The sequence below is a fragment of the Mauremys mutica genome, chromosome 2 (assembly GCF_020497125.1).
Source record: "Mauremys mutica isolate MM-2020 ecotype Southern chromosome 2, ASM2049712v1, whole genome shotgun sequence".
In the NCBI taxonomy this organism is placed as follows: Eukaryota; Metazoa; Chordata; order Testudines; family Geoemydidae; genus Mauremys; species Mauremys mutica.
In genome coordinates, this window is record NC_059073.1 from 178,394,810 (window position 1) to 178,407,785 (window position 12,976).

Below are 12,976 nucleotides of genomic sequence, written 5' to 3' on the forward strand. Positions count from 1 at the left end.
TCACAGCAGCATGTGTCCCAGGTATCCTTTCATTTCACACTCATTTGACTCTTATGAGCCAATCATTTAACACTCTGCTGCCTGGTTTTGCAGGTATTCCATTGAAAGAAGCAGCAGAACAGCCTTATAATGAGGCTTTAGGCCAGAGCAATTCTTTTCTGGCAGACTGGATGTAATAGAACATTACAAGAGATTGATTTTTTTCACTACCTATGTGTCATTTCTTCCTTATTTCCTTAATTGCTGGTTCCCTCAGCATTAAAGACGGCAGATCAATTGGGTTAATACAGAAGATTGCTGGGAGGCAGAGTACCATTGATTCACCAGCGGGAATAGATCCCTACCTTCCCCAAGTTTTTGGTTCCCTCTTCAACATTCACAGCAGCACTGTTGACATGGTCTTCAATCCTGTCAATCTTCTCCTGCTGAGACTAGATGCAAAGGAATTATGAGTGAGGTTACCTGCTGGGAAGCAGCAGTAAGCCAATACACACTATTTTAATGCCTGTAATCAGGGCCCCACAGCAGCTTTCATCTGCTACACACTGTAGCCATGCAGCCTTAATGGTAGTTCATTAATAGCATCTGATAAACCAAGCTGAAAGTACAAAACCACTTACAAAAAGGAATTTAACTATTAGGTAATAAAATGGAGTGCTATTATACAGAGTATTGATACGGTTAAAGAAAGAGCAAACTAAAATGTATTCTTATTTAATCTACTGTTATATGAATGGATGAATTTGCATCTCAGGGAAAAATCCAATAAATCCAAACAAGCATTTATGCTTCATGCCGAGTTTCATACTCAAAACAATTCCTTTTCTAATAAGAGAGGGTACAAGGCATTTCATTGATGGATTAAAGAAATCCCAAAAGCCATGTTTTACCTATGAAACTATATTACGTTAACGTAACTCTACAGATCTACTCTCACGACTTTGCTGAAAACACTGAAATTGCACATCCATCCTATGCTTTATGTTTGTTTAACTTATGCAAAAATGCTCCACTTTCCCCAGTCAGTCACACTCTGACTGTGAGCCCCCTTGAGCTTTCGGTGAGCAGCCTCCCTCAGCTGCTGTTTGGAAATGAGATACTTCTTCCCCTCATTTGTAAACCGCAGCAGGACCCCAGCCTCATTCCGTCACAAAGCACAATGGGCTGTCCAGCAGACAGTTTTAAATGTTCTGAATTTAAGATCTCTGTTCAGAACAAGCTTTGTTTTACTCTTTCTAGTGCGATAGCTGAGCCCAGTTCTGTCAGACGTGGGGTAATGAATGTCTGTGGCAAACACCCATGCCTTTCCAGCCTCCGTAGAAATTCATTTTTCTTAATTACGGTTTAACTAAACAGCAGGTACAGGAATGGGTAGATTCTTACAACATATGACATAATTCACATAATAAGCCATGTGTATAATGGGAATTGATGGTCTTGTGATTAAGTGGGAATCAGGCGCTGAGTTTATAGTCCAAGCTCTGTCACAGGCTTCGAGACCCTGGGAAACTTCTGTGACTCGGTATGTCTACACTACAAAATTAGGTCAATTTAATAGAAGTTGATTTTTCAGAAATCAATTTGATACAGTCGATTGTGTGGGTCCCCACTAAGCGCATTAAGTCGCTGGTGTGTGTCCACAGTATCGAGGCTAGCATCGAATTTCGGAGCATTGCACTGTGGTAGCTATCCCAAAGTTCCCGCAGTCTCTGCTGCCCACTGGAATTCTGAGTTGACCTCCCAATGCCTGATGGGGCAAAAACATTGTCGCAGGTGGTTCTGGGTACATGTCGTCAGGCCCCCCCCTTTCTCCTTCCATGAAAGCAACAGCAAAAAATCATTTCTCGCCTTTTTTCCTGGGTTACCTGTGCAGATGACATACCACAGCAAGCATGGTGCCCGCTCAGCTCACTGTCACTACATGTCTCCTGGGTGCTGCTGGCAGACGCAGTACTACACAGCAGCATCCCCTTGCCTTGCCTTGCGGATGGCAGACAGTGGAATACAACTGCTAACCGTCGTCGTTGTCCCATGGGTGCTCCTGGCCGACCTCGATTAGGTTGGTCGGAGGCGCCCGGGCAGACATGGGTGCTCCTGGCCGACCTCGGTGAGGTCGGTTGGGGGCACCTGGACAAAAATGGAAGTGACTCCAGGTCATTCTCTTCTTTAAGTTTCGTCTAATGGAGATTCAGTCCTGCCTGGAATATCATGCCAGCTGGAGGCTTCTGCCTCAGGCTGCTCTCCCAGTCGGCAGCGCTGTGTGGTCGCACCTACCCTAGCCTACCCCTTGCTCCCATGGTTCATGAAGCCTGGGCAGTAGTAAGGAGCAGTTCAACTATAAGCTGAGCAAGTGCAGAATGGTGATAGAATGTGCCTTTGGACGTTTAAAAGTTCACTGGCGCAGTTTACTGACTTGATTAGACCTCAGCGAAACCAATATTCGCATCATTATTACTGCTTGCTGTGTGCTCCACACTATCTGTGAGAGTAAGGGGGAGACATTTATGGTGGGTGGGAGGTTGAGGCAAATCGCCTGGCTGCTGATTATGCGCAGCCAGACACCAGGGCGGTTAGAAGAGCACAGCAGGGCGCACTGTGCATCAGAGAAGCTTTGAAAACCAGTTTCATGACTGGCCAGGCTACCGTGTGAAAGTTCTGTTTGTTTCTCCTCGATGAAAACCCGCCCCCTTGGTTCACTACTTCCCTGTAAGCCAACCGCCCTCCCCTCTCACCTTTGATCTCCGCTTGCAGAGGCAATAAAATCGTTATTGTTTCAAATTCATGCATTCTTTATTAATTCATCACACAAATGGGGGGATAACTGCCAAGGTAGGCCAGGAGGGGTGGGGGAGGAGGGAAGTACAGGGGTGGGGTAGTTGTAGGGGCACCCCCTAAAATGGCATGCAGCTCATCATAGAAGCGGTATGTCTGGGGCTCTGACCCGGAGTGGCCATTTGCCTCTCCGGTTCTTTGGTAGGCTTGCCTGAGCTCCTTAAATTTCATGCAGCACTGCTGCGGGTCCCTGTTACAACCTTCATGCCCTTGGAGATTTTTTCAAATATTCGGCATTTCATCTTTTGGAATGGAGTTCAGAGAGCACGGATTTGTCTCCCCATACAGCGATCAGATGCCTCCCATTCGGTCCATGCTGGAGCTCTTTTGCAATTCTGGGACTCCATGGTCACCTGTGCTGATGAGCTCTGCCTGGTCACCTGTGCTGATCAGCTCGCCACGCTGGCCAAACAGGAAATGAAATTCAAAAGTTCGCGGGGCTTTTCCTGTCTACCTAGCCAGTGTATCTGAGTTGAGAGTGCTGTCCAGAGCGGTCACAATGGAGCACTCTGGGATAGCTCCCGGAGGCCAATACCGTCGAATTGCGTCCACACTACCCCAAATTCGACCCAGCAGGGTCAATTTCAGTGCTAATCCCCTCATAGTGGAGGAGTACAGAAATTGATTTTAAGAGCCCTTTACGTTGACAAAAATGGCTTTGTCGTGTGGACGGGTGCAGGGTTAAATCGATCTAATGCTGCTAAATTCGACCTAAATTTGTAGTGTAGACCAAGGCTGTTTCCCTGTTTTAAGGAATAGAGATAATACTTTCTCTTCTCTCAAGGGTATTGAGAGTCTTCAGACATCATAAAGTGCTTTGAGATCCTTGGATGGAACACATAATAGAACAGCAAGGTACTGTCAATATGTATTTCACTCCACAGCAGTATCTCAGCCACATTCAAGGTTCATATTTTTCTGCCACTTTTAACAGAAGAGCAACAACAGTCCTGAGAAGATGGTGTTCTGTCTCCACCTCCTCCTGCTCTCTCGCCATCTCCCACCTTGTTTCTCTTACTTTGACTGCTTTCCCAGAAAATATCACAGCATCACATATGCACAGTTATGGCTCAAGTCCTGGTTTGGAAATAATGAAGTTACAGATTAAGTGTCTGAAAATCCTATAGGTATCAATCCTCCAAAGGTGCTGAGCCCGCTAACCTCCACTGAAGTCACTGTATGGAGGTCAGCCCATTTTGTGCATGAGCAGTGCATAATTTTCCACTTAAAAAAAACCTCTGTGTATTGAGATGTGCACCCAATAACGATAGTTTTAATCACTGATAACTGACTAGGATGCCATGTTTGGAGGACACCCAAACAGTGTTTCCACTCGTGTTTTTACACATACAGCAAGATGGAAAGAGATGCTGACCATTAACTGACTTAACCTATACTTAACCTAAATTGTTATAAGACACTCAAACCAATTTAAGCATCCTCATAAGGGAGTTGAACCAATTTAAACAAGCAATTTCTAAAAACCATGTAAATTAAATCAGTACAATTTCTGTGTATATACAATCTATTATGAGGCAGGTGGGAGATAGAATAGATGGCACATTTGTGCACATACAGAGTTTCTTTCTTCTCTTCTATGAGATGTTGTGGTGGAATGTGGGTGAAACTTTAGATCCTTTCCTGAAGTCCTGACTAAGTAAGCAAAAACACAAATCTTGTTCAGTGGAGTCTCTCTTGTCCTTCTCACCACAACCTGAAATGCTGAGAATGTGTGGAAACCCAGTAGGAAAACTGTTGTACCTCCTGCTCTAATGTTCACGCTCTCTAATGGTTAGTATGATGCAAAGGGAACCTAACAAAGGAATTTGGATTGAAAACTATCCCCATCAGCAGCTTCTGTGTTGGCAAAAATTAAAGACTAGGAGCAGCTAGCAATAGTTTCTTTGAAGTAAGAGGACTCAAAATATAAAGAAAAATTGCCTAGACAGGATCAGAATCAACAGGGCTCAATGGTCAAGATGCATGCAGCATGGAAGCTGTTGATACACAGAGAGAATAGCATTAGTGTCTGTTATTCCTCAGCAAGCTTCACAGACCTCCTCATGGTGAGGCAATTAAGCATGTTAAGCCAGTGCTATTGAATGCTCCTAATTGCTGCAACATGGTGCTTGGAAACCAAGGGTAAAGAGGGGGCCTACCTTAAAACTCACTGAAGAATGTAATGTAAATCTTTATCCTGAAAACCTCATGAGGGCTTTCAATACAGTAATGCAGTGTAAAATGACAACATTCTTAAATGGTCACTGTCAAGATAGACAGCGGATAGTAAAGCAAATTCCTTACCCCTGTTATTAATAGCTTAGATGATTAAAGGTCATTTAGCTCCAATAAATTAGCACATGTTCCTGTTCCTCACTTAACAAAATGGAAGTTTTATCTATTGACCTCAGGGGCCTGATCCTCACACTACTGATTTTTCTTCTTCTTCTTCAAAGGTTATTCTTAAATCTAGATTTCTAAAAAAGGGGGAATCTGACTTTAGTGGGGGTTTAGATGTAAAAGGAATGCAGAACCAAGCCCAAGAGTTTGGGTCTAGCTTTTGTACTGTTATCTCCCCCATGCACCTATATTTTAGTGAAATGCATGAGGATGTGTGCGCATATGTGTACATATTATTTAAGACTGGTGGAAAGTGCCAGATTGACGGACTTGGAAACACGAGTTCTCTACAGTATTTATCCATACATGAGATACGGCACAGAGATCAAGAGTGCAAACTTCCCTCACAGCCTTGAAATCTTGATTAGGAAGGACCATTCTATGACTCCATTCAGTCACTGTCATTTTCCTGAAGCTACTAACAGGGGCAAAATGTGATACAATTTCTGTGCCCCAATAAGTGGGCTGAGACAATTTCATATTAGGCTGCTGAACAGCCATTAAATAGTAGCAACTTAGTCTGACTTCAAATCAGTGACAAAAGTCTCCACTATCTCTTTACCAATTATTTGAGCCACCCAGTCCCCCAGCCTTTGTCTTTATCAATTCTTTATCTAGAGTTTTAGATTAATACTTACATTGACTAGCAAAGAGAAGTCAGTCACCAGCTGGCTGAGTTGAATTAAGTCCTACAAATAAAAAATGATTTCTTATGTATTTGCTTAAAGAAAATGAACTTAAATGGTAATATAAGGGAGCTCCAATGTACCTCTTCTAAAGTTTCCCATGATTCAGCAGCATTTTCATCCTGAGGAATTTCAGGGAGTGGGGAGTACATCTGGATAAAACTCTGAGAAGTGTCCACAGCTCCAGTGTTATACAAAGGCTCTGAGTGAAAACATGGTATTTATAAATGCATGTATTCAATTAGAAAACAGGCTGCAAAAAATTATTTGTCTTCTCATATCTTAATATTACTTGAGGATAACATGACAATTGATCCAGTTCAAGCCAGACAATAGCCCTAAAAAGTTTATACAAGCGAAGTTCTATTCTGAACACCACAGATCTTATTTAAAAAATGTTCTTCTCCCAAAAAATATTAAATTTCTTAGAACAGACACACTCTCCAGATTTGTTCTGAAAACAACTATCAAATTATACTGCTTAATTCAGGTTTAATTAATTTTGTATAGATTGTGTATTTTAAAAATTAGCAAAAAAAAGCCTAGGATAAGCACTTTTAATTTATCTATGATAGATATAAACAAATCATGCATGAAATCAGAGCGATGGTGCACATAGTTATGGTTAAGTGCACCATTTCTAGTCCATCTTTCCCACTCTGAGCCAGCAGGAGCTAGGAAAGGATGGCTGTTGCAGAAGAAGAGCAATAAAACCCTGCTAATGCTAATAAGAGAGTAATAGAGTGTTGCTCAATTCTAAACCCTAAGACCAGGTAGATAACAGCACCATGATAACAACAATGGGCTTTTAAAAGGTTGGAAGTATGGAAGAGGGTTCCTCAAATACAGATATTGCTCCCCTCCCTCCCCCCCCCCGTCCTCTCCATATACACACACACACATATACAAAGGAACACATATGTGTGGCAGAAGGAGACATGGGATGGTATTGCAAGGAACAGCTAGAAAGGTCACTTTATAAAGTAAAGTAATCGACCAGAACCCTGTGCATTTCTCTTATGTCAACAGTACTTTGTAAGTGATACAACGGAGGCTGAACTCAATATGCTTCCAAAACCTTAATAACAAATTCAGGTTTTATTCAAAGCAATGATAATAGTGAACTCTAGTTCTTTTATTCCCCTAATGTTAAGTTTTTTACCCTTCTCTCAATAATTCCATATTAAGTCTTTTATATAACGTAACTGTGGAAATAAAACTAAATTAATACTTAGTTTTAGAAGGAGGCATGGCCTAGTGATCTGAGCACAAGGCAGGGAGCTAGGAAGCAGGCTGGGATCCAACACTGGATACCTTTCCCTTTGTCGCCATGGGAAAGTCACTTAGGGCTCAATTTTTCAAAGATGCTGATCACTAAGTTCTCATTGGCTTTACCTGGAGTTGTGAATAACCAGCTCTTCTGAAAAAAATCAAGCCATTTATCCTTTTGGTCACAGTTTCCCTAATCATACAACTTGTGTGGCACGTCTGAAGTAGCGCACTGTACAGCAGAAGAATTTCTGTGCTGTAATAAAAATCTCCAACAAATACACATCAAACAATAAATAGGGGCTCCCGAGATCTGTAAGATGACTAGCTCTGCCATATTATCTGCTTCAGACACCTCTGCAATAATATCAAGTCATATTGGAAGGGATGAAGTGTCAATTTTAAACTCTAAATTTTCTTGCTTTTGAAGGATTAAAGAGAAGTATCAGAGATTATATGAAGTTGGAGGCAGTTTATTTACATTCTGATTAACATGCATATTGCTCTGGAAGCCTTAAAGCACTCTCTCTTCCTTCCACACATTAAAGAACAGTTAGATAGAGCAGCCTTATTGATTACATGCCTTTCCCATAGCTCCTCGGGCATGGACTGCCATTTACTGTATTTTGCAGAGCACCTAGGACAATGAAGTTCTGACTTGGCTGAGAACACTAGGTACTACAGTAATATAAAAGTCTTAAATCATAATACAAAACCACACAAGGGTGGATAAAAACGGGGGAGGGGGAATGTTTGTAAAAAATTAAAAAATCAGATATTTTATTTTAATTAGATTTTTGCTGATTATCTTTTTTATTTACATGATTTTAAACAATAACCCTATTTGAAATTTAATTTTAAATTATGACAACCGACATGTACTATAACCATTAGAATAATTTAAATTTAAATAAAAGCCTGTTGTATCAATGAGCCTTCCTCAGATTTTAATGAGTTAAAGGGTGCTGCTTTTTTAATTATCTACAGAATCAGGAGGAAACCATCTAACTTTTGAGGTCAACTCAAGGTTCATAAGGCATGTGCTGCATTAAGAATCTATATTATTTTCACTCTTTACAATGGAGCATGTTATTTACTTTTTTCCAAACGTGTAAGAAGTTCCAGTTTCTGTCGTGCGGAAAAGCTTTTGTCTCAGTCATTTTTGGTTTCAATTTAGGTAGCAGGCGCACAAAGAAAATTATCTTCCTTTGGACTAGTTCATTCAAAACTGAGAAATGAATAGGGAGTTGAAAAAGCAGGAAGGCTTGTTTTCCTCTGCCATTCTATGAATAAAAACCAGGTGGGAGATGAAGGACATGGGCCAGATTTTCAAAGGTATTTAGGTACCAAAAGATGCAGCTAGGTCTAGTCAGATTTTCAAAACTACCTAGGCAGGTTAGGCACCTGACTCCTATTGCTTTCAAGGCCCACTGATTTCAATGGTAGTTAGGGGCCTAATGGGATTTTTGAAAGTGTGTGAATAGATTAGGTGCCTGTCTGTTCTTTAGACACCCAAATGCATTTGAAAATCTGGCCTATGGTGACCAGAAACAATCTGTCAGTTCATCAACTACAGTTCAAACTTCCTTTGATAAATCAGATCCTTTTAAATGCAAAACATGTTTTAATACACGTTCTTTTTTTCTTATGTATCCAATACTTTTAAGGTGGTTTTATTTAACTCATAAAAACCATTTTAAAATGTACATTCTAACTGAATTCCAATTTCCATCCAAATGCAGCTTGACAGGAATTCCAGATAAAAATTTATTACCCGGTATATAAGAAACATGTCTCTCAACATTTTCTAACATTAAAAAAAAGTCAAAATTAAGAAGCTGAATAGATGTATGGCAAACTATAGAATTGCTTTAATGTGTACAGATATGGTGTGTCCTGCTGGTGTGCAAAACATTACCAAATTTTGTGTAAAGGCTGTATTTGGTTACAAATCAGAATGTTTAAATGGTTATCAACCAATGAGAATAAACCCTTCATTAGGAAAATAACTAAAACGTACACATCCAAAACAATCAATTATTTAAATTAAAGTTTGCTGCTTGGTGATTTAAATTATTCCATCTTGAAGGCAACCATCACTGAAATAAGAGTTGTCAAGGCTGAATCCCCACTCTGTCACTCTGAATCCAGGAAGTGGGGGCCCGCAAGGATGTTAAAAATTAATACTGGCCACTCGAGGCTTGTATTAAACTCCCAAGGTAACAGCTTTTCTCTGACCTTGGCTTGGTAAACGCTGCCACCACCCAAATGCAAAAAAGCCTCTTTGAACCCAGGAAGGAGCACTTGGGAATTCCTCCGTGTGGGGTGCCCTCAAGCCCTTTCACCACCCCCACCCCACTAGGGGAAGAGCTGACAAAGAAAAACAAAGGAAATTAGCTGTGGCTCCAGCTAATCAAACAACATGCACAAACCTCTTAGGACACCAAAAATATAATCCTGTTTTTTAAAAAAGGTAAATTTTATTAAAAACAAAAAGGAAAAAAATATATCTGGAACTTAGGCTTTTTGTTAGATCTTAAAAGAAACAATAACAAAAATTAAACACCCAAAATAGCTTTCTTGGGGATTCAGCTTAAAGGTTAAAAGCATCAGAGGTTAGTACAGAGGAGATCCACAAGCCAAAATAAGAACTAAACCTGATAGCATCTAAGTAAACATTCCCTAATTTTACTTACATATCTGAGGCTCCAGATAAGTAGATTCAAGGTATGAACTGATAATCTATAATCATACCTGGCTTAAAGCTGGTTACAGCATTACTGCTCCGTGTCCCTGCAGCCTAGAGAACAACAGACAAAGGGAAAGTTTCTTTCCCAATTTAAAGAAGTTCTACCTTCTCATTGGCTCTTTTCGCCAGGTGCCCACTCCTTTTCTTTTACCTGTGGGCTTGTTAACCCTTTACAGGTAAAGCAAGCACAGAACAGACCAAGGGGGATTTTACAGCTAACTGGCAGGCTGGGTGTCCATCAAAGGGAGCTACTCCCCCCGTCCCCCGCCCTTCATGTGTCACAAGAGTCTTTCAAAAACAGCTTTTACGAACTGCACAAATATACATATCCCATCGTATACACGGTACTGGGGGGAAAAGGTGGTTCAAAATAGTGCAAATCTTGGGCCTAACAACCTTGAATGTTTAAATGTTTGGCCAGTAGCAAACAGTGTGGTTATTCCCTGTGATTCAGACCTTAATGTTATTTAAATGTACTTTGCTTGCTTATACTAGGCTTGATCTCAGGCAGAGCTCTGTGAAGCTTAAAAACTTGTTTCTTCTACCAACAGAAGTCGGTGCCATAAGAGATATTACCTCACCCACCTTACCTCTGTCTCATGCTCATGCCTGGCAGAATTAATTTTTTTTTTATATAATTTCAACGGATAATATCAATGGTTATTGTTAAGCCTTCCTTTCTATTTTTATCAATCTAAATTTTCACAGTTACAGGAAATTATGGGGGTGGGGGAACAGACAATTATTTAATGACAGTAGTTGTTGAGATTCAAAAAGTTAAAGCTTTATAACTGTTACATAAGAAGGGCCATACTGGGTCATACCAAGGTCCATCCAAACCAGTATCCTGTCTTCTGACAGTGGCCAATGCCAGGTTGTTTCAGAGGGAATGAACAGAACAGGTAATCATCAAGTGATCCATCCCCCTGTCACCCATAACCAGCTTCTGGTAAACAGAGGCTAGGGACACCATCCCTGTCCATCCTAGCTAATAGCCATTGATGGACCTATCCTCCATGAACTTATCTAGTTCTTTTTTCAACCCTGTTATAGTCTTGGCCTTCACAACATCCTCTGGCAAAGAGTTCCACAGGTTGACTGTGCGATGTGTGAAGAAATACTTCCTTTTGTTTGTTTTAAATCTACTGCCTATTAATTGCATTGGGTGACCCCTAGTTCTTGTCTTATGAGAAGGAGTAAATAACGCTTCCTTTTCACTTTCTCCACATCAGTCAAGATTTTATAGACCTCTATCATATCCCCCCTTAGTCGTCTCTGTTAAGGTAATAATTGGTAATGTACCAATCTCCTAGAACTGGAAGGGACCTTGAAAGGTCATCGAGTCCAGCCCCCTGCCTTCACTAGCAGGACCAATTTTTTTTTTGCCCCAGATCCCTAAGTGGCCCCCTCAAGGATTGAACTCACAACCCTGGGTTTAGCAGGCCAATGCTCAAACCACTGAGCTATCCCTCCCCCCACATTAAATTAAAACAAATTAAAACACAATTTGTCAACATCACGTTAAAAATATACAATGTAAATATCCTTAAACTATTTCTCAAACAACATTTTCCTTACTTTACCTATCTGTAAATTCTGATTATCCATGGAAATATTTTTTCCATCAGTTTGAATGTACGATGAAATTGACACTTTACCAATATTTCTCCAAAAAATCTAATCCTTCCAATAATCACCACCCCGTGCAGAGTGTCAGATGTACTACACGTACATACAAACACATTTGGTAAAAAAATATTCCTTTCAAGGAACAGCAGTATTAAATATCTGTTTGGGGAAAATGAGGAAAGTACCCCAGCTTTAAATAAAAGCACATATAACACATTAATGCCTCAGCAATACACAAAAATAGAAAAAACACAACTTCCCAATCATCTGTGACTTAGTTCACATTGGTGCAACAGACCAAAGTTGTCTGCTTTCTGCCACGGAAATACAGTAACTCCTTACTGAACGTTGTAGTTATGTTCCTGAAAAATGCGACTTTAAGTGAAACCATGTTAAGCAAATCCAATTTCCCCATAAGAATTAATGTAAATCGGGGGGGGTTAGGTTCCAGGGAAATTTTTTTAAACAAGCAATTTAATACTTCAATCATCATTGCTGAGTATGAAGCTTGGTTGAAGTGGTGGAGTCAGAGAGTGGAAGAGGGTGGATTGTCCGGCTGCTCCTCTTGCTGAACTTTCTGAACATTTCCTGCAGGGCCGTGCCCCTCTCTGCTGTGTGCATGCAGGAGCAGAGAGATGCAGCTGGCATTAAAGTGAATGGCAAAGCTCCTGTGCATTTCACAGACTTTCATGGGAGCAGGGCCAGGTTCTGTGCATCTCTATACCGCTTCTCCCCCTTGCTACAGCAAAGCAGGCGCTGGAACGCTATTCCTGTAACTTGCTTTGGGCGGACTGCCGCCTCCTGTGTTCTTACCTCCCTCCAGCGAAGGGGGGCAGCAGATAAAACATTATTTATTCTGTAGCAAGACAGCAAGGCAGGGCCTCTGCTGTGCACCACCCGCAGCTGCTTTGCAGGCAGTGGGTGGCCTCGCAAGCACTTGGTGTAGAGCCCTATTCCCGAGCAGGGCCATTGGGCCATAAAGCAACAGTGAATCGCTGGGAGGTATGCAACTCCCAGCATCAGGCACAGTCCAACAAAAAAATATTAAATGACTAAATTCATCCCTGATGTAGCTCTCTTTGGAATTGTACCAGAAATTAATTTAGCCCTATAAAGACTGATCTTTTGCTAATCTGTTTACCATGTTCAATGTTTCAGGCTAATCTCCCTGGTTTTGTGTCACTGAATCAAAGCTGCTGGTTAGGTGTGAAGTGTTGTATTTTTGTTTCATGCCAAAAATGTTTTGTAAAAAACACTGTTCTTTTTAGCTAAGAGAACAAATATATCACCGGGGGGGGGGGTCCCCATCCTTCCCTTTCAGTTTTCTCACTAGTACTCTGTAAGGGTCTTTTCTGCTTAGCAGTAACATTTCTTGTACTTTTAAGGAGCAGCCTCTGCAAACACTCAACAA

The 12,976-nt window shown here is 41.0% G+C and overlaps 1 protein-coding gene across 3 annotated transcripts in view; it reads right to left on the minus strand.

Annotated features, from left to right (window-relative positions):
- STX17 (syntaxin 17) overlaps window positions 1-12,976 on the minus strand; it is a 105,013-nt gene that overhangs the window by 2,678 nt on the left and 89,359 nt on the right. For all 3 annotated transcript variants that reach the window (XM_045006241.1, XM_045006239.1, XM_045006240.1), the window contains exons 5-7: window positions 6,002-6,120; window positions 5,871-5,921; window positions 345-431 (exon numbers count right to left, since the gene is read on the minus strand). In XM_045006241.1, coding sequence (XP_044862176.1) covers window positions 345-431; window positions 5,871-5,921; window positions 6,002-6,120 — 257 coding nt within the window. The remainder of the gene's footprint in view (window positions 1-344; window positions 432-5,870; window positions 5,922-6,001; window positions 6,121-12,976) is intronic.